Source organism: Sander vitreus, chromosome 5 (genome assembly GCF_031162955.1).
Source record: "Sander vitreus isolate 19-12246 chromosome 5, sanVit1, whole genome shotgun sequence".
NCBI classification, from domain to species: domain Eukaryota; kingdom Metazoa; phylum Chordata; class Actinopteri; order Perciformes; family Percidae; genus Sander; species Sander vitreus.
Window position 1 is genome coordinate 21083550 of NC_135859.1, and position 22573 is coordinate 21106122.

The following is a 22573-nucleotide window of genomic DNA, read 5'->3' on the forward strand; positions in this document are numbered from 1 at the left end:
GTCTGGTCTTTTGTGACTGCGCTCTGATGGCAGAAGTGAGGGAGAAAGTACAAACAAAGTTAGAGATTTCCCTTTCTAGGTGTTGCAGGTTAGTGCTGACTTGAAGATGTAGTTAGAGGAGTAACAAAAGGAGACAGGGAGAGAAGATCTTGTTCTTTCATGTCTGGGCTGTGAGGGTTCCTGGCGTGCTGATTTGTGACTTATGATAAAATCACATTGCCAGGGATTACCACACAGCCCTGACCCACCCAGCTGCCATGGCAACTACAGCCCCTCCTACACACACACACACACGCACGCACGCACGCACGCGCACACACACACACACACACACACACACACACACACACACACACACACACACACACACACACACACACTCTCTCTCTCTCTCTCTCTCTCTCTCTCTCTCTCTCCTTCGTCCCCCAGAAACTTAAAACCAAAGAAGACATCTATGATCTAAGAGTGTGTGTGATTGTGTTTAAGGAGTTGATGATTTAGAAGTGCGGAGAAAAAAGAAGGATGATGAGGGAGCCAGAGGGTCTTGATGTGGGTGTTTCGCAAGTGTGTATGTGTATGTGTGTGCGCGCGTGTGTGTGTGTGTGTGTGTGTGCGCGCCAGTCCACCAGACAGGTTTTGTATCCTCTCTCCAGCCAGGCACAGAGCTTAGCTGATTGGTGAACAGTGATTGATTTCCTCTTTGTTCACAGTGGCTAAGTTCTGCACCTGAGGAGAGCATGACCCAGACAAGCAGACAAAGGAAGACAATGAATGTGTGTGACAGAAAGAAAGAACAGACGTTTTTACAGTGGCAGCTGTGTGTGTTTGTGCTTTTGTGTTCATTTATCTAATGTGTGTTTATACATTTCAGTCACAGAACTCCTTCCCCTTTGTCCTCTACCGTTTTCTCGCTCCTTACAGAACTTGTTTGTCCTGCATGCTTTCCCTTCTTTCTTTTATCTAATTTCACTTTTCTCCTCCTGCTTCCTTATCCTACATTTTCCTTCAATTTGGTCTAAACTCAGTCAAAAACTCCTGCTTTGCCTGTTGTTCATTCCCTCTTCTTTTATCTTCCTCTGCGTCCGTCTCCTTTCAGATACGTAGCATAAAAGATAATCCTGCAGATGACGCCAGTTTGCACGCTTCGTAGTTCTAGCGAAGGTGAGAGTAAGTACCTCAGGAGAGAGACTGTACTTCCAATACTAATGAGGCCTGGGGAGACCCAAACTCTGCTTAATGCTGCTGACAGATATTTAATCAATCTGGGAGCAGTGGCTACCATCATCACCCTCATCATCATTATTGTTTTTCATATCCGCTATTCTCTCTTTCTTAAAGCAGACTCTCGGTGGGTCCCAAAGTCATACTACATACTAATTCTATACAGTATGTGCTAAAATACATATAGTCATAGTGTACTGTTTTAGTTACTTTACCATTGCATATTAATAGGAAATGTTTAAATACGTGTAGCGTTGGATGACGCTACAACGTGTTGCATATTTGACTATATCGTCAGTGTAGTGACTTCCTGTTATCGTTCTTCGCATCTCAACTCTTGACAAGAAAGTACATTACCTAAAATGTCAAACTAATCCTTTAACTTGACAGTTTAATTTAGTTATAGCAGGGTAACTCCTTAAAAAAAGGTTAACGGGCCTTTCAGCAAATCTGTGCTCACAAGAATCCTTTAAGTACTTAAATTGCAGGTTTTCAACTTTATATCACTTTGGCAGTGAAAAGTGCCGTCTGTGTATCCCTGGTTGAAGTGTATTGATTTCTGATCAAATCTCAGCCTCAGGAAGCCAAGATACAGAGATCCATAAAGCATTCTCACAGAACACATTTTCACACTGTGAAGGAAAAAAAAGACTGGATGGGAATCTTCTGGAGATCTTGCAACAATTTACAACCTTTCCATCATTTATATTTATATTAGGGTTGTCAGTTTCACTTTATTTGGACAAGTGTTTCTACAGTAGATTTACTGCATGATATATGAGCTTCTATTGTTTTGGTTTTAGAGAAACAAAAGGTTGTGATCCTGTAAAACACTTACTGATGACAAGAAAAGCAGGAGTTGGGAATTTGGGTGACACCGCACGCTTTATTTCAACTGTTGCATAGTGTACTAAGTGATGGTTCCCAAATTAGTCAAGATAAGCTTTAAACACAAAAACTAACACACTTTCTCAACAACATGAGCAGGTTCATCATGCAAGTTTCTATTTAGCATGGCCACGTCTGCCAACACAATGATCAATAAATCAGTCTGTCTCACTTGTCCCAAGAAATAGATTTGTTTTGGAACTGTTATACAACAACCTCCATTTGTATCTTCCTACCAAACAAAATGTTTCTCTGAAATACAAATACCTACTCAGTGGATTCATCATCCAAGCTTTCAATTAACTCCAGCTGGACTACACGCAAAGAATAAATCATGTATGTCTGATACTTTTAAGTTTAAAAAACTGACCTACAGTAACTTACTGTATAACCCTTGCTATAATGTTGGTGTCCACAGTTATACTAGCTAATTGCAATGCAAAGCATTAAGCATACCGCTTTGGACCGATTACGCCCTAATCAAAACCGTGACAGATGGCTGGAAATGTATTTTAAAACTGGTCGGTCTTTTTTTGGCAGTCAGAATATGAGGCGTGAGGAGGTATTATAGCGCTCTATATTCACGACGACAAAATGGCGACTAAACGAGGACAGATGTGTGAATTAGAAATGAGGGCCATGTGGAGCCTGCCATTTTTAGACCTATATTTAGGGCCTGTTAAAAGAGTAATGACCATCAAAGGCCTGTAAAAGAGAGGAATTGCCATCAGAGCCCATGTCTAAAAGGTGATTTATTTCACTCTAATGGGAGGGAAATGGTGCTCTGCACATCAAAGGACAAAGCAACATTGTATAAAGACACCGAAAATAAACTTATTCAGCCCACACCACCCACACCGTCTTCTCTTCACGCAACTAAACTTGACTGATTGTTTCTTTAATGTCAAGTATATTTTAGACAGCTGTTGTATTAGATTCTATTTTAAAGTATATGTTTGCAATATCTTATATCTATAACTTTAAGTGATGCAGTATATATGCGTGTTCCTCACAGAAGGTGATGGAATGTGTTTTTGATGGATTTATAGTTGGATTGTTATGATCAGACTCCTGAAATAGACTTATAGCCCTTTTTTATGGCAATTATGTACTGATAATTTTGGATAGCTCCCAATAGCCAGCAGTGGTCTTGCTGGTGGAGAGGTTTCTACCGGGTCAACCAGCTAGTGAAATCCAACCATCTCAACAGTTTAAATGAACCTACAGTAGTGTGGTTTCTTGTGGGTTTAGCGAAGCAGAACACTGCCTGACACGCAGTCTGAGTACTAATTACTTTTTGCTTCATTACAGACAAAAAAAGGAAAAAGTATGTATGCTTTGTGAAAAAGGAGAAGAGAGATTCGGGCTTGGCTTCCTGTGCCTACTGAGCTGATAATCAGTCCTATACAACCACTGGCTCAGTTCAGCAGGAACAGGTTTCCAGTCCACTCACCACCAAACCAGAAGCAAACAAGCACTGGTCGCAACAGACTTTTAACAGATTATACACAAGAGCCGCTGTTCTTTTGGACAACTAAATTATTATGGATTTTATTTTACAATAATTCTTTTCAGGATTTAAAAAATGATCTCATCCATGCTGGTACCACAGTTTTCACACAGCATGTGCATTGGCGTCTGATTGATTGCACTATATTTCAAGAGATGACTTTACATAATTTTATGCCTTTAAAGGAGCATTTCAGTGAACTTTCAACTATAATTATTTTAGGACAAAACGGTTTGGAACTTCTTTGTAGAGCTAGGCTGATGAATCAGTTGGGCCCGTACTATCTGCTGCCATTAGCTTATTGCAGATATATCTATTAATGAAACGATTTGTCAATTAATTAATTTGTTAGTAGAAAAATAATTGGCAACAAGTTTGATAATGGGTTTTGTCTGTTTTGACTGTGAAATAGAAAAATCTCTGTTTTGAACTCGGATATGGAACATTTATAGACTTTTTTTACAGAAGTATAGATTATAAAAAAGAATTGTTACTTGCATCCCTAATTGTGTACATATCAGCATATATAGCGGCAGAAAATATGTTTGCAGTAAGATGTTAGAAATAGTGTCTGCATTACAAGTTTTTTTTCAACTGTAAAATGTCATGCTCAGTACTTTTAAAAAAAAAAATGTATTTAAGAGATCCTTATGAAAAACTCTACTGGTCAATCTATTATTATCAGAATTTAAAACAAAAAAATATTGGCATCCGCATCCAAAACCCAGTATCGGACAGGTTCTGTCTTCGGCCTAACATGTAAACTGGATCATTTGTCTAGACTGAACGCACACACAGCATTCAGTGTTTGTCTTCACATCATGTAGATACAAACAGTTCCGCCGGAGGACTGTAGACATCTACCAAATGTTCTGTAATGCTTTAATCTAAACTTATCGTTCTCTTCCAGGTTGACTACAAATGGAGATGACAGGAGTTTGGAGTATGAGGGTCCAGAGGGTTCACCTCCTCTTCTGTAAGCGAGGGGATGCTGCACAATCGCTCAGCAGGGTAAACACCAGAAGGCTGTGCTCTTATTTTACAACCAAGGCCAATTGGCAAGGTTTAGAGTACAGCAGTTCTGTCCATTCAAGGCTAAAGAAATAACTGGTGTGTGTAAATCAATAACAATACAAGCTGTTCCTTGTGAGATGAAATGTTGTTGACTACATTATTTCATGCTGTGGTCAAAGAGAAATGACATCATGTTAACTGTTTTAAAATGATAGACACTGGGAAGAGGGAGATATTTCACTGATAGAGATGCTGCACACTGTAAACCAGATTTAGTTGTAATTAAACTTTTTAGTGGTCACTACTTATTCTTTCATGTTTTGTTAAAAATCCATATTCATTACTAAATCACATTAGTTGTTTGTATTAATCAGCTAAAGTATGCAGTGCACGGATCACATTAAGCAGCGATAACTAAGGATGTTAAGTTTCTCCATGGGAGGGGCGGAGTCATGTGAACTGTTTTTTTAGACACCATGACTCCAGAAAAAAATTATTTATGTTTACTAATGATTTTTAGTAATGACTACTAATGTAAACTTGATTTATCTACTGCATCAACTTACCGCTCTGTGTTAATACAACTTGACCTGTTAAGTTTCACCTTGTGTAAAAACGTAGACGGTTTTAGGCAACGGGTTTTCACGCAAATTTCCAGTAAAGTCAACTAATTCAGGATAACAGTGCACCTCCATCCATGTTTAAGAACCTGAGCTGTGTTTACATTTCTGTGTGTGTAGGTGTGACTTCATGTCTGTTTAGTCTGAAGCCATGATCTGGTTCTTAAGAGTTTAGACAGGAAATACTTTCAGATGAGTCAAGTTTTTTTTATACATAACAAATTACTTCACTCTGGCCACACTGGAAAGTATACAACCTCTCGGGGCATTTCTTTATGTGTAAATGATGGTTTTGTAATTGCTGTGAAAACTTTTTTTCTTTGTATATGTCAAGTGAAGATTTTTTTATATGTTCATGTTAAAATAAAATGTTTTATTAAAATAAATGCATGACTTTTTTTAAGCTTATTCCATCACTGAAGGAGCAAACCTAAACGGATTGTACCTCATTCTTATTCGTTTTTTTTTGTTTTTTTTTACTCGCTTTGGTACTATTATTGCAAGTAGGTGGTAAAACCTCACAACTCTTAGTACAAAACTCAAAGCAGATCATCAAAATTGCTGTTTTTTTCAAACATGTAATCACATGTTCAATTGACTAAGTACAACACACATAATTACACAGTAATATTTTCACCACACTTAATCAGTGTGTCATCAAAGACTATCTTTCATATGAAGTAATTGTCTTTCACAATGCAATGCTCACACTACTTTTGATATGCTTCTCTTCTAATTTGCATAAATACATTACACCAACAATTAATCTAACTGCTCTTAAAGGTGCTGTAGGTAGGATTGTGAAGATCCAGGATTTAGCCAAAAAATTTGAACATCAACAACTTCTCAGTCTTTCCCCCCCTTTCTGCTAAAGCCCAACGGTCTTCTAAGCCCCTCCCCCCACAAGGGAGAATGAAGGCGTATGCATGAGCAGTGATTGACACGCAGTTAGACACCTTTGTCACATCCTTTGTCACATTTTTTGACTTTTGCGTTTGAAATCCATTTATCACTGATCCTGTCTTGATAGAAATGTGACAGCAGGCATGGAAAAGACATCCACTTTGACTGACCACCTTGTCACAATTCTGTCTTGGAACATGGAAGGAGGTGCCAAAGTGGTAGCATCCATGCTCCAGAGTCTATCATAATACAGGAAATGACATAAAATTATTTAGCTAGAATTGTGTAAATGCTAAATCATTAAACTGAGATCTGTATCGATATGATCTCATAACATGTAGTGAATAAGTATGGCAGTGTTTGTGACCAAAAAAAACCCTCTCCGTAGAACTCCAGCACTTGCTCCAATCTTTAGCCCACTTTTTACTTTCAAAAGTGTAAAAACAAATATGCTCACAAATTACAAGTACATCTTGTACCAAATTACAAAAACAAAAATCAATCATCCTGCATGATTCCAAAAATGTTACCGTTTTGCTTAGATAGCACAAGAAATGTAGATATACAGCATGCATTTGTTTAAATTTCTGTCCAGCTCCAGCAGTAGTTAATCAGTAGTCATAGAGTCTATTATGTAGACGCATAAGCAGGGTATTCTCAATGTCTGGCTCCAGTGGCCATTTTAAATGTCTAGACTTTATGGATCAAACACAAAAGGAAAGGAATCATTCTCCATCTTTATGGATAATGAAGCAATAGAAAATGTACATCGAGAAAGGAGTGACATTACATTTCATTATTTACATTTTATTGTATACTCAGTACTGTCAGAATGTTTTTTCATATAAACATTTCAACCTTTTTTTTTTTTTTTTAAACACAAATAGTATTTAAACAAAAGATATCTGGTGGTTAGTTTCCCTGTCTTCCAAACATAAATGTCTTTCAGTCAGTATGTGTAACGTTAGGGATTTATATTGTAAGGCAATTATATGAGTGGGAAGACTCTGACACGTCGCATGAGCTGCTGCTTCTTTGCAGTGTGATCCGTCACTGCTCAAGTGTCCTTGTAGTGTGTGTGTGTGTGTGTGTGTGTGTGTGTGTGTGTGTATATAAGTGTAGCCTCTATACATAATCTGTCCTCCCTGTGCTGTTTTGACACACTCCTGTCATTGTGCCGCAGCATATCTACACAAGAGCTTGGCTATTTGTCATTCTGCATAGGTGCCCTGAAAAAACCCTGAGCCGAGGATGAACTTACTGCTGTGTGGTTCTGTGCATTATTGTGTGTGTGTGTGTGTGTGTGTGTGTGTGTGTGTGTGTGTGTGTTTTAGGTGTGAGTGTGTGTGCTTGGTTCTCTGTAGGGCTCGGTGCTGCATGCATATGTGTTAGTGTATCTTGAAGTGCTTTGATCCTGAGATGAACTCTGTTAACGTCGCTTGATAAGCAGCTTCCTTCGTTTAGTCTGAGCTCCAGTGAGCAAAGAACACACGCTGCTTCATCAACCAGACCAGATCGCTCCACCACCTGGACTCAAACACAAAGACAAAACAGATATTGCTTGTGACAGGCCTTTACCAGAAAAACTAAAATCGGTATCTGAAAAGGCATTATTTCAAAAAGAAAAATGGACTCGTTATTTGTGATATATTATAATATCAAATTCAACAGCACTATATGATTCTAGATATTTACTTTAAATCCACCTAAATAATTAGAGCTCATTCGACATCCAAAAATCTAACTGTAGTATACATGGTATGAGACATTTTGGATAACAAATTACCCAAAATTACTCTAAGAATCAGTCTGAGTAATATTTAATATTCAATGCAGTCTTCAATTCAATTATACTTAGCCAAAAATAAAACATAAGATTGTTTTTTTGTTACAAATTGTTACTATTGTTGTGGATTACACTTTATTCAAATCTTGCATTTAAAAATCATAACATGTTGTTTTCCCAATGTAACTTTTGAGTCCTAAAAATTAAGCCAACACAAATAAAAAATCCGTAAAGTACTTGGAGGAATTCAAAATGTGAACATCTACAACTCCATGCTGAGGAAGACTGTGTGATACGGGCAAAAGCTCCAGAACAGCTATTAAGTGGATCTTGTGGTGAGATTATATTTTGTCAACTGCTGTCAAAAACATCCAGTCTCAAGTATTTACAAATTATTTTGCAGAAGAACATGTACAATGAGTCATGACGTGCATGACTGTCTAACCATGGGATGGGTGAAACATTAATTAGGAAATGATTGAAAACTCCTCACCGTCTGTAAAATCTCTGTTGATCCGCTCAGCGATTGTTGGAAGAAAACGGCAAAGTTGACTAAGAGCTTGAGGATCAATAATGGAGACAGAGATGGTTGCTGAGGTTGTGGTGACAGAAGAGTGACCAATGACTGCAGAAGGGCCACAGGAAGAGGACGAGCTGAGACCAAGAACAGGGAGTGCAGGTGGTGCCATGCTTCTTTGGCATGTACCTGGAAACATTGATCACATCATTCATTTATGGTGAGCGGACATGTTTATTTATAAATCATAAAAAGCACGGCTTTAAAGTGCTCATATTATGCTTTTTGGCTTTTTCCCTTTCCTTTATGTGTTATATATCTTTTTTTGCATGTTGTAGGTTTACAAAGTGAAAAAGCCAAAAGTCCACCCCAAAGGGACTTACATTTCCAACAGAAATCACTATTCACCAACAGCTCTATAGTAGTCCAGCCTTTACTTCCGTGACGACATGCGTCACTTTGTAACACACATTATAATGCTCGCCTAGCTGCTAGCATGGCACTCCCTCATACTCTGCTTCTTACGTAATGGCTAGTAGTGCTGACCTAGGTACTGCGCATGTGTGACTACCAACAAAGATAGAACAGAAGTGAGATGCCTCACTCTGTAGGTAAAACAGAGAGCTCAACACACAGGGTGAAAAGAGGAGCTGCAGCAGTGACAGAGAGCTGTGCAGTACAACAAAAATATGGTGTTTTTTGAAAATTAAACCATGTAAACCTATTCTGATATAACCTCTAAATACTAGCCTGGTTGACACCAGACCCTTCTCAGTTGTAACTGAGAGTGGGTCTGGGAAAGGTTCAGTTCATTTCCAAAGGGGCGTCACCAACGGACGCCGCTCAAATGCCTCGAGGGCGCATTGGATAGTCCTTCAACCAATCAGACCAATGATCCGGGTGACGCTGCGCTTCGGTAGCCGTCATGTTGAATGTAAACAAAAAGCTGCTCGCCGTCGCTGCGCTATCGTCGTCGCGTAAAGCCCGCCTCAACGGTTGTGATTGGTGTAAAGTCCGCCTCAGCGGTTGTGATTGGTGCCTCGATTTTGGGGACATTGGAAATGGATTTGAATGGGCTCTTCGCCAGACTGACTTGCAGAGCAAATCTCAAATTTGCCGGAAGTTCGTCAGGGTTTACCCAGGCTATCTAAATACAATTATGAACCTGAAAATGAGCATAATATGAGCACTTTAAGTATCTTTCCTACAAATAAAAATCAATAGATTAGTAATTCACCAATGATGAACAAAGACAACCCCATGCAAGTTGATCGTAAGATCGTAATGGGAAAGGTGGCAATGACGACAGCGAGTCTCCCAGAGTTATAGGAGGAGGCGGACAAACGGGAGACAGAGAGATGAAAGTCTGGCCAGCTGGCCAGACACTCACTGACAAATCAATACTACATCACCCTTTTCACCCGGCTCCCCTCCCCCTTTTGAATCTCTTTCTTCGCCACTGTCTAATTCTCTTCCACTCAGATCATCCATAATTTATTCTTTAATGTGTTATTCTTCTTTCTCTGTATTTGTTCTTTGGCTTTCAACATCTGCCAAGAGCAAATAAAAGACCTTCCACATAGTTACAGTATGTTGTTGAGTTATGATACTGCACATTCAATAGACAGACTACCTGAGATCATGTCCACACTACTTCCTTCCCCAGTCCTATCAAACCAAGTTCAGCACGTCAATACAGTGTTGTTCTTAGCCACAGCAGTCTTGCTGATGCAAGAGCAGCAACAAGATAATAAGTAAAAGGTTTAAAATAGGTTTCCAAATTAAATGGTTATAAAATAAAACGACCATGATGGCTCTGTGAGGCTGTGCATAGTGGTGTTTTTAGCGAAATGTTAATGTCAGCATGCTAACACGCTCACAGTGACAATGCTAACATGTTGATGTTTAACAGGTATGTTTACCATGTTCACTAGCACTAAACACAAAGTATAGCTGGGGCTGATGGGAAATGACGGGAATTTTTCTAAATGAAGAAAAACTAGATCAATTAAAATAATTTCTCTCTTTAAAATCTTACCAGCTGTAGTGCTCGGTGGTGCCCCCTGTTGGTGGGGTGGTGGTAGAAGGTCAGCAGCCACAGGAGGGGGCCACGGTCCTCAGGCCCAGATGTCACCAACAGCTGGACGGCCACCTGCACCCAGTGGGCACACTGAACCAGCAGGAACCAGGCCTCAAACAATTTGTGGTGCCCTCTACAGGACAGGAGGAGAAAACACTACACCATTAAGCATCATGGAATATGAAAGACTTTTCTGTACTGCTGCTGTGGCAGAAGCGTGTGGAAAAATGACATTACAGCACACCAGACAACATAATTATATAAGCACATGCTGCATGGACTGCAATATTAAAACAAACTGAATAATTTATAGCAAAAATCACCAATTATCTTGAGCTTAAACATTGATTCTTTACCATGGAGCATTTCAGCTAAAAAGTCACAAGGTCCACATTTGGTTTCAATATCTATAAACTATGATTTGGGTTGTTTAATTTAGTTCCTAAATGGCCTGGTACTTCCCAGCCTCAGCATGTTTGTGAAAATGTACAACTTTCTCCTTCTCCAATTCCTGCCCCAAACTGCTGTTGTAAAATACAATTGACAACTGTCGGCCCAATAACGTACACACAAGTTGTTGTCCAAATAATAACTTGGCCATAAAGGAGAGACGTGGGGAGGTATTTTAATACCCTGGCCTTTGAAACGCATCTGTGATGTTGTTTCACCAAAGTTTTGATGAAACGATTTGGTTGTCAATGCGTCACACAAACCCTTTAATAACAGGCTGTCTGGGGTAATTTACACCATAACAGTTTTATTAATGAGCCACAACTCTGAGTGACTGCCAGTAATGTTAGTCCTGCCCCCACTGACAGGAACATTGGATAATCAAAGAGAGACAAAGCTGTTACACAGATTTGATTCAGAATTAGATACCGAAACGTATTATTTGTTCCCAGTTGTGACATTGTGGCTTTTTCCACATGGTGATATTTCATCACATAAAAAAAAGTTATAAAACAGTGATGAGGATCAATTTTATGCTTGTATAGTACTTAAGTAACATATTTCAAACCACAAAATCCAACCTAAATCTAAAGTAAAATATAAAGTTTTGTTAAGTCTAATAACACTTCTTTACCATCCGTGCCAAATTACATTTATAATACTTCACTCTCTATTCACTCGGCACTGCAAGCCGTGGAACACAGTCCTGCCAGAAACAAGTGAGGGATGGCAGGACGCAGGAAATAGGAAGCTTTTAAGCACAAATGGCAAATATTTCCTGGTCCATTATCTTTAATAGAACCAAAAATAACTGAAATAAATGGGAAATCTGATAGATTTGGGTGTGCAAGATTTTTTTTTTTTTTTTGGGGGGATTCTGACTGTGGTTATATGCACCCCAGCTCTCTCCTTTTTGTCTTTGGTTGAGCCCAGTGGTTTCCTCTTCTACCTTCTGGTTCCAGCTTCCCAAATGCAAATATTGTTTTCCTTTTCTTTTTCTGATATGATATCTAACACAATATGTTTGTAGTTTGGACTTTTGATAGAAAAAATAATGCCTCTGGAAAACTGATTGTTTCACTATTCTCTGACAATGTATGGGCAAGACAATTAATTGGCAAAAATAATCAATAATGAAAATAATAACCCTAAAATAATAAGGAAGACAGAGAGAGGAGAGTGTCATGGATTACTGTAAAATGTTAACAAGTATGCAAGAGAGCTGCAACAGAGCCACACAGCTGCAACAACGAGACTATAACTTTCCCTTTCCCTAATACCATCATTAGGCCTCTTTTCCTCATCTCCCCTCTTTCCCTTTGGCTCCCAAATATGAACAGCAGCAACCCTCTGCAGAGCCCTGGCAGCTGCATCCTTCCTAGGAGCAACACAACATACTACTTTCCCACCGCTGGCTCAGAACAATGTTTTTGGAATTTTGCAAGGAGCTCCAGAATAGAGCAGTGGTGGGAATAATGGGCCCTGTTAAAAACCGCAGCTGGAGGGTATCAAGTCAGCCGTCTCCATCTCTAGGACATCAACTGCTTTTTATCTGGATCCCCTATCCTCTTTCTCTCTAAGTCCGTGCAACCAAGGCTACTCACTCTCTCCTTTTCTCCATTACATGCTAATGTGGTACGTTGTCCTCTGTCCACTTTCTCTTGTTCTTCTGCATTCCTTTTCTCACTCTTATTGGTCTTGCTAACACTTGTTTTCTCAACAGCTCTCTCTTTCCAAAACTAATGGCCTCTAATAAGTGCTTGGAGAAGCCACACAGTGCACCAGGACCTCGCTGCTGTAATGCAAGGGGGAAATAAACCACCCCCTCAACTGCAGCTAATGGAAAAAAGAACACCACACAGGCATTCAGTAGGGTGGTGGAAGCAGACACACATTAACACTTTCCCTCTGCGAGCCTTTCTCACTCACTAACCTGGTGCTACTGCTGCTGTCTCGGTCTCCATCCTCTTCCTCCTCTGTCAGTCTCTGTAATGAGCCGCTGAGCCAGTTCAGGTGATGTCTCCAAACTTCCTGAGGCATCTCTGCAACAATATATTCAGATATACAGACATAATGATTACTTGTAGCACATATATGTACTTTTTACAATCAATTAGCATTCACAAAATGCAAAGCCAGTGATTTAGTCAATGTTAAAGGAATAGTTCAACACTATGGGAAATAATGAGTTAGATAAGAAGATTGATAACACTCTCAGTATGGCAAATATGAAGCTACAGCCAGGAGCATGTTAACGATATAACATGCTACTGAGTGAGCTATGAAAGTGCTGGTAGGCAGATTGTGTTACATTTGGACAGAACCAGGCTAGCTGTTTCCTCCTATTTTCTGTCTTTATGCTAAGCTAAACAGCTGCTGGTGGTAGCTTCATATTTGCTGTACAGATATGAGAGTGGTATCAATCATTTCATCTAACTAGAAAGCCAAGAAGCATATTTCCCAAAATGTCTAACTAATCTTATGTTACGATATTTAATACAGTCTATGGTTACGATGCAGAATACTTCCAAATAAAAGACATACTCAGAAAGTGAAGTTACTGCTGTCCAGAGGGTAACACAAGCCACAACTTTCCAAATATCTGACACAAAGTATTTTCCAAGCAGAACTGGATCAAGCAGTGTTAGTACTTGCAATTACGTCTTCCTGTTTTCCAGCTATTATGTTTTAGTGCTTTAAGGGCCAGAGTGGTGTTTGTCACATGGCACATTGTTCTGTCAAAAATAACTTCCCTACCACACATCAAATGTACTAAAACCCAACCTAACTGACACTTCAGGTTGACAAACAAACTATTGAAATATTTAAAATGATTGATATCTTGATTCAGGTCTCCCCCAGGCTATGTTTAAAGGAGAACTATGCAGTTTTTCTATTTTAATTTACCTTAACTGAACAGCTTCGGAATCATTGGAATGGTTATATGACTTTTTTCGTGTTGAATGGTGGTCGTCTCGCTTCCCCCTAGCGCCTGTGAGCGGAAAAACCACCATTGCAACTTTCGGCCGGCGAGCCGCCAGCCTCAGCATCAGGAAGTATCACGTGATATCAGGTCTCGCAATGTAACGAATTGCTTCACGGCACTGCACACATACGCCCATTCAGGAACCGGCTAACAAGGTAGCGATGGAGTTTTTCACACTATCGTCATGGCTGAGCCGGCTAAAAAAAAGCAGAAAGCTAGGAAAGCATTGTCGGAGGAACAGAGAAAGAGGAAACGGCAGACTGACCGAGCGAGGAGTCAGACAGGAGCTCTATAGAGAAACCTGCAAGCAAAAAGTGAGAAAACAGCAAAGAAATGGCCAAAACTGCATAGCGCCTCTTTAACAATGCCATGCATCCAAGTCTTAATTTATGACTTTTTCAGAGGAAGCACAAATCATGATAAAACCTCAACCATTTCCATTCAGTCACAGGTGAAAAATTGCTCTTCACCACACACACACACACACACACACACACACACACACACACACACACACACACACACACACACAAAATTAGCTCGGAGTTCTGGCTGGGCTCCAGTGTGTCCCTAAATGGCTCCATTCATGTAAATCATTCCAGGCCAGTCTGGGCACACACTGATAACCACTGCCTCACTGTGCCCCTGCACTCACCTACTGTGCATCTGTTCAACAGTAAAGATTCCCACACATAAACATTGGTAATACATATGCTGTATAGATCATATAGATTCTGCATTAGTGTGTTTGTGTAAGACGATCAATGGTTTCAGTTATTCACAATAAATATAGCTTGTACAAAACAGGCAACTAATTAAACTTCTGTATAGATTTCATATAAGTAACAACACCAAGCATAACTCATGTTCCACAGTATGTCAACTTTTATATTTGACTTACAACAACTATTAACTAACTATAATTGATTTGCAAGAACAAGACACACAATAGCCCATTCACTCTGCAGCAGCAAAACACTGTTCTTTAACTGACACACAGTTAAAGAATACATGAATATCCCTTTCCTCACAATACAAGCTTTTGTGCATTGCGTCAAAGGGAAATATCCAGATACACATATACATGGATGAGTGTGTACACACTGACCTGACAGCCGGGTCAAGAGAGGAACCAGCAGACTCTGAGGTGACTGTGGGAAAAAGGCCTTCAAGGATACACTTGTCTGAAACCACACAATGCACAAATTTTCCTGAGCTTCATAAATGTGAACTATATTTACCTTGAACTCATTCATCACTGTGCTCTGAAAGCCTGAAAAATGACACTTTGAATGGGAGTCTGTGTAACAGTGATACAGTAGGTGCTAATGTGTAATGTAGCATGTAATAGGTAGCGTTTAGTGCAGTGTGACTACAGCCATCAGAACTGAGTCAAATGTAAATACACTGTAGCACTGCCATCTACTGACTAATAGAGGTGAAAAGGAGTAAAGCTATATTTAAAAAATGGTGTAGCAGGCAATGCACACCTACGCAACACAAATATTTTATCATGCAAGATCCAGATAATTCCCTACAGTCACACAGGATGTGTTGATGAACAACAGACTCATGTTTAGTTGAGATAATCTACAGGGGCTGAGAGTTTAAGCAAAAATTGAAAAATACATCGTGAAACATCAGTATAACAGCTCAAAGTGGTTTCCACACATTTCAGGTGTTTTATTTGCACAAAGTTAATACCCGCAAATTGATGATTTAAAAGTGATTTGGAATTATCGTCTACGAGGCAGAGGAGTGAACCGTGGTGTGTAGTGTTAGCAGCGAGCTTCCAACCGGAGATCGAGTGATAATGATGTGGAGGATTCATCAAGTGTGAAGTGATTTTGCCTGCAGAGGGGAGGTAATTGTTCATTGCCCTGTGTGTGCATCTAAGCGTGCGGTACAAAAGTAACCATCCCTTTATTTCCAGCAAAGATGCTGGATGAGAATAATTAGACATCGGTTGTAAACCTTGCTACAGCAGGTGAAGTTCTCGTTTTAATTGTGATTTTCCCCTCGCGGAATAAAGAAAGGCATTCTTCTTCTTCGGCACTGAGTACTAAAGAGGAATATGTTTGAATTCCTTGATCACCAAAGTTATCAGCAGTATCATTAAAACTGCAGCATCTTGATGAAAACCGTTATAATTTATATTAAATTAAATATTTTAGATTTTATCACCTTAAAAGTACCCTGAACTCATAACACCCAAAAAACTAGAGTAGTCAATCTACATTAAATGTATCGCCGACAATTCTGATAATTTATGGTTTGTTATTTTTCAATAAAAATATTAACTTTTTCCAGCTTTTCAAATGTGAAGATTTGCTGCTGTTCTTTCTTTTGGGTTTTGGACAGGTCATTATTCACTATTTTATGAGATGTTATGAACCAAAAGATTAATCACTTAATCTGAAAAAAGAGGAAGATTAATAAAAAAGAATCATTGCATCCCTAAAAAACAAAACAAACATTTAAGACATTTGAATCTTGAGAAGTAGAGGCCTACCTGATGCTGCAGCAGTGCCACTTCCTGGAGGAAACAGTTGGTAAAGGTTTGGATAATATACTTAACAGACTCGTTCCCTTCAGCTTGCTTAAGGATGGACCTTTTGGGCACAAAAACAACTATGGTGTACTCTGTTGAAACACATCCACAGAATTTGCCAACAAAGATACAGAGCTACACACTTCAGCAGGCCAAAACATGTTACATCAACTGAAACATAAAACTCACACACATGAGCAACAACTCACTCTCATATTGACACACCAGCTCTCACCTGAAGATGTCGTTTACAACCAAGAATATGGTGCAGTGCTGAGCACAGGCTTTAGGCTGAAACAAACAAAAACACAATTCATAAACTCTGTAAAACCGTGTTGCTTCATAGATATTAAAACCTAAGCTTACAATAAGTATAAAAGTATAGAAACAAGCATATGATGAAACCTATCCATTACATTATAACTCAATTCAAGAACAGACCACTGGGTGTCACTGTTGCATCGTCTACAAGCCTCCATTAAGCCAGAGTTCCTTCCTGTTCTCACACTCTCCCCATTAACCACTCAGTTTACCACACTGTTAGTTCTTCCTTCACACACACCCACATAAACAAACATACACACACACACACACACACACACACTTACTCTGTGCCTAATGCACTCTCATCATGTGTTTTAAATTGAACACATTCTAAAACGCCCCAGCGCAAACATTTAACAGCTGTACTGTTCATGTCTGCCTCTCTCTACAGGTTTACATATCTTCTAATCCCTAATTATTCTCCCTCTCACCCCTCAACACTCTTATATAGGGACATACACTTCACTATAGGAGGAGCATATGTAGTCTACTTTACAGGCTTTAATCCTGCAGTGTAATACAGAAGTAGAGAGATAAACAAAGCACCAGAATCAGTTATGAGCAAGCTTTCTATTTATCAAACAATCAATTGTATTTGTCATATGAAATCGTATGAGGAAAAATTACAGTGAAATGTAATCCCATCAGATCCTTCAACTTGTGTGTGTGGGGGGCACAGTCTTAGGCAGTGTCCTTATTTAGGATCCTAGTGTCCTGAGGGTAGAAGCTCCTCCTGAGCCTCTCAGTGTTGGCCTGGTGTATCCTGTTCCTTCTACCCAACCTCAACAGGGAGAAAAGGCCGTTACCCGAGTGGTTTTGATATTTAATGATTCTCCTAGTCTTTTCTTGCAGCGCCTGGTGTAAATATCCATCAGGCAGACTAGGGCTACACCTATTGTGTGTTCAGCCGAACTAACCACTTTCTGAAGGGCCTTGCGGCCCTGTTCTGTGCTATACCGAGGACATGTTGATATCAAGGGGGGCGCAGTTCCTTCCCCATCATCTCTTTAGTCTTGCTGACATTCATGAGTAGGTTGCTGTCATGACACCAGCGACCAGGTCCTCTTACTTACAGTATCTCACAAGAGTACACCCCTCACATTTTAGTAAATATTTCATTATATCTTTTAATGGGACAACACTGAATAAATTACACTTTGCTACAATGTAAAGTATTAAGTGTACAGCTTGTATAACAGTGTAAATGTGCTGTCCCCTCAAAATAACTCAACACACATGGCATGGTTTTATGTCGGTTAGCCTAATAGCTGGTTTGATTTGCATTGAGAGATGATTTTATGGAAAGTACCCCATGCCAATCTCTAGGTATGGTGAAGGGTATGTGATGATGTGGGGCTATTTTAATTCCAAAGGCCAAGGGAACTTTATCAGGATGCATAGTATCCTGGATCCATGAAATAACTGGCCTTTAAAAATAAAAATCTGCCTGCCTCTATGGAAATTTAACATAGGGGTATACTCACTTTTGTTGCCAGCGGTTTAGACATTAATGGCTGTGTGTTGAGTTATTTTGAGGGGACAGCACAATTACTCTGTTATACAAGCTGTACACTTAATACTTTACATTGTAGCAAAGTGTAATTTCTTCAGTGTTGTCCCATTAAAAGATATAATGAAATATTTACTAAAATGTGAGGGGTGTACTCACTTTTGTGAGATACTGTATTTCAGGTAGGCCTTTTCATTGTTGTCTGTGATCAGGCCCACCCACATTAGCAAACTTGATGATGGTGTTGGAGTCAAAAGTGGTTACACAGTCGTGTGTGTGTACAGGGAGTACAGCAGGAGACTTAAAACACAGCCCTGGGGTGCTCCAGTGTTAAGGATGAAGGTGGAAGATGGTTGTCCGTCCACACTCACCCCCTGGGGTCTGCCTGTCAGCAAGTCAAGGATGCAAATGCACAGATGTGCTAAATGATGACGTGTTAAATCCCATCTCCTGAGCTTTGTGACAAGCCTGGATGAAAACTATAGTGTTAAACGATTAACTGTAGAACAGCAATCTCACATAGCTTCCTTTCTTTTCCAAGCGAGATAGGTTGTGATATTGATATTTGACTTACTCTTGTCAGTAGTTAAAAATGTAGAAAACCGTATATTACAATGACTTTAAGTCCAAATATGTACCAATAACCCACAACCTGGTTCTATAAAGGGACGTTTAAGAGCTTTAAGAGAGATTTTTACTCCAGTAATCTAGTCCAGGAACACAGATAACTGAAAAATTGCAAGTGCCAGAGTACCAGACCAATTAGAGTGTTAGTGAGGTCAACAAGAACCAACAGCCCCACCCAGTGTTTATATGGTGCCATTACAAAGTTCCAATGTACAAATGAAGTCCTTTCATCCTGAGTTTCGACATGTCTATTTCTATTTTGTCCTCTCAGGCCAGAAAGCAGCATTAATCAAACAAAACGTGCTTTACATGCAATTGTTTTTGTGGGTATCTGCTCTACATTGGCATACGGTTGTTGATGTGTGTCGGTGTGATTCTGCATATGTGGGTTGCATGCCAGCATGCATGTGTGCAAACTGTCATGGTTCCCCCTAGTGAAAACAGATGGGTTTTTTGAGCGTCCTCCTCCATACACTAACACTTCAAGGAGGGTAAATTACAGCACACAACAAACATCCTGTTTTTGGCAGTAAGGCCCAGGAAGTGAGTGTTTATTGTTATTGGGCCTGTGTCTCTCACTGGATCACAGAGCGGTGGGACAAGCTAAAACGAGGAATGTGAGCCTAATTTCATGTTTCCCATTTTTGATTGCAGTTTAAACAAGTGAGTGAAAGGGAGGCGAGAGGAGATACAAGCCAGTCAGCTCACACGCCTCTTGTTTTAACGGACACACTCGCGTGTACACAGACACACATGTGCAACGCACATCTGACATCCAAACAACCTAAAGGCCAAGTGAAACCTAGACATATGCCTCCCACCCTCTTAACGACAGACACGCTATACCAGATGCAATATCATAAACAAAGAATGGCGGCTGCAGGCATGTGGGTGTGAGGGTTTACATCCAGACATGTGCGTGTGAACTAGCAAGGTGATAAAAACAGAGGTCAATCAGAGATGGATGAGATGGTAAACAAATACTGTAGATACAAGACAGGACAGAGAAGTAAACAGGCAACGATTGCCTCTCGGTCTCTCGCTTACACAAACACGTGCACATGCACGCACGCACGCATGTTCTAAATTATTGTGGGTTAACAAGCAGGCCTTGGTGGCCTTGTGAAAAGAACACAAAACACTGCTGGTATTTTCTGATTGCATTGTAGTAATGAGGACATCATCTTCAACAGCTAGTCATAACATATAAATCAAAAGTCACTTCTGACTTTTGAACTGGGCATGATCTTAAGTTATATGAAGTGAGGAGCGGCCAAAGACTCAAGTGACAGAGAGTTCAGTACTTACCCAGCACAGTAAAGGCTGTGCAGCACAAGCCAAATGATGTGAGATGCAGTTTAGAGCTAGCCAAATGATGTGAGATGCATGCAAAGCAAATCCAAATGGTGCGAGTTAGCCAGGCAAAAACAGTCAATAAAGATCCACCAAAAAAAGCGATGGAATGATTCCAAGAACTATGCATATGAAAACATTACAACTCATAATAAATGAGCAGGCCTTATTTTCAAACTGTTTGGTTTCACAGTTTACAAAAAAGTTCAAAGTGGAGATCAAAACATATGGAGTGAGCAGTGATTTCTGATGCAATACTTTCTAATTCAGGGCAGATAAGTCAAACTATGTACATAACAAACCAACATTTAACAACAGCAGTATGTCACCAATTTATCAACAATGGCAATGCTGCCAATTTATGCAGCAGAAATAGCAGAAAATACCACAGTACACATTTCTCTCCAACTCTTGACTGTTAAGATAAAACGAGACCATCATTAGTTACTCAACAGTATCACAAGTGGATGTTAGATATTTGTCATATGGATTAAGATGCACTCAGATCAGATCACAATTTCAGCTCTCTAAATACAGTACAGTATACAGATAAAAAAGAGAAAGTTCTCTGCGCTTCTGCAGACCACAACAATCCGGTGCAACACAGATGTCTTCTTACTTGATGGTTTTATTACTTAAGGTGCAAAACAGTGACTAACGTTTCGATGTAGAGTTACATCCTAGGACTCTGATGAAGATGTAACTCTACATCGAAACGTTAGTCACTGTTTTGCACCTTAAGTAATAAAACCATCAAGTAAGAAGACATTTGTGTTGCACCGGCTATTTTTTGTTACTTTATACAGTATACTTTGGCCTTTTGGCTTGGCCCTCAGGGACTTATTCCTGCCCGTAATGATGCTGTCAAAGTAGTTGCTTGATGGAGGTAAATAAGGTCAAATAAATGAGATTTAAATGAAGGGTTCCACTGCGCACTTGCCTAGACATCACTTGTAAAAAGCTGGTTTAAAACAAAATAAGACATTTCACCAATAAACTAAACTATAACTGAAGTGATGAGTCGATTCATTGATTAGTCAATCGACAGAAAATAAATCTGCAACTATTTTAATGTCATTAATTCATCCTCATTTTTCCCAAGCAAAAATGCCTAACATCAGAGGTTCCAGTTTCTCAAATGTGGAGATTTACTCATTTTCTGTTTTATCTCATTGTAAACTAAATATCTTTGGGGTTTTGGACTGTTGGTTGGACAAAACAAGCAATCTGAAGATGTCACCTCGGGCTCTGAGGGACTGTGATTATTTTAAATTTTTCATTTCATACAATTAATCAAGAAAATCAGCAGATTAATTGATAATGAAAATAACTGTTTGCAGCCCTAAACGAATGAGGTATCAATTCAGTGTTCAGCTGTTGTTTAAACATGGACAGAACACATATTGGCAAATTAGATCATCACAGAAGTACATGACTATTTTTCTTTAAAGTTGTGATTCCTCAAAACTAAAAATATACCTACCAGCAGTGACTGTGCCAGTTGCTGCTTTAGCATCTGTGGTATTGACCCTGTTTTGGTGAGAACACACTCCAGCAGACTGAGCACTGCTTTTTCCAGACTGGACAGGTTGTGATACCACAGAGACACTACTGCCTGCTCCTCCAACGACAAGCATTGGCTGAAAAAAAACAGCACTGATGTTATCATCACATCTGAAATATTCCAGCTCCTGTGTGTGTGTCTGTCTGTGTGTCTGTCTGTGTGTGTGTCTGTGTGTGTGTGTGTCTGTGTCTGTGTGTGTGTGTGTGTGTGTGTGTGTGTGTGTGTGTGTGTATCTGTGTTTTCCCCTACCTGGAATAGGCAGAGCTCAGAGCATCCAGGAAGTTTTCACTAAGTGCTGCCCTGACACAAGTCATTGGCTGCTGCAGCAGTGCACCAATGAGAGGAGCAGCCTCGGGATAAGTGACCAGGGGGACACAAGCCTCTGATGTGGCCAGAATGTTGTCACATGAACACCTGCACAGAGTCATATAGACACAATCTGTATGATCTGGAACTTCTTACGGCCTACAAAGAGAAGAATTAATCTCCTGGAGTCCTAAAGATTTGTATGCTTTGATCCTTTCCAGCAAAAGGTACTATCCGTGTGTTTATGTATGCTGACAACATTACGTACCACTCTGCATGCCAACTAAAATGTTTATAATGTAAACTTTATCTATTGTGGTGGGTAGTTTCTTAATCAGCCGCTGTTTTATATAATATGGGTAT

At 39.7% G+C, this 22573-nt stretch overlaps 2 protein-coding genes across 6 annotated transcripts in view; one reads left to right on the forward strand and one right to left on the reverse strand.

Annotated features, from left to right (window-relative positions):
- aopep (aminopeptidase O (putative)) overlaps positions 1-5639 on the forward strand; it is a 71124-nt gene extending 65485 nt beyond the window's left edge. For all 5 annotated transcript variants that reach the window (XM_078250945.1, XM_078250949.1, XM_078250948.1 and 2 more), the window contains one exon: positions 4530-5639. Coding sequence is in view for 1 of the 5 variants with exons in the window: in XM_078250949.1 (XP_078107075.1) it covers positions 4530-4550 (21 nt within the window). In the remaining 4 variants the exon portion in view is untranslated. The remainder of the gene's footprint in view (positions 1-4529) is intronic.
- Positions 5640-7398: 1759 nt separating this feature from the next.
- The window catches only part of fancc (FA complementation group C), a 34994-nt gene continuing 19819 nt past the window's right edge, over positions 7399-22573 (reverse strand). Inside the window, 10 exon segments of the mRNA XM_078250952.1 lie at positions 7399-7537; positions 7540-7683; positions 8436-8648; positions 10498-10672; positions 12923-13031; positions 15084-15159; positions 16488-16587; positions 16762-16817; positions 21824-21980; positions 22154-22318. Coding sequence (XP_078107078.1) covers positions 7487-7537; positions 7540-7683; positions 8436-8648; positions 10498-10672; positions 12923-13031; positions 15084-15159; positions 16488-16587; positions 16762-16817; positions 21824-21980; positions 22154-22318 — 1246 coding nt within the window. The 3' untranslated portion in view covers positions 7399-7486.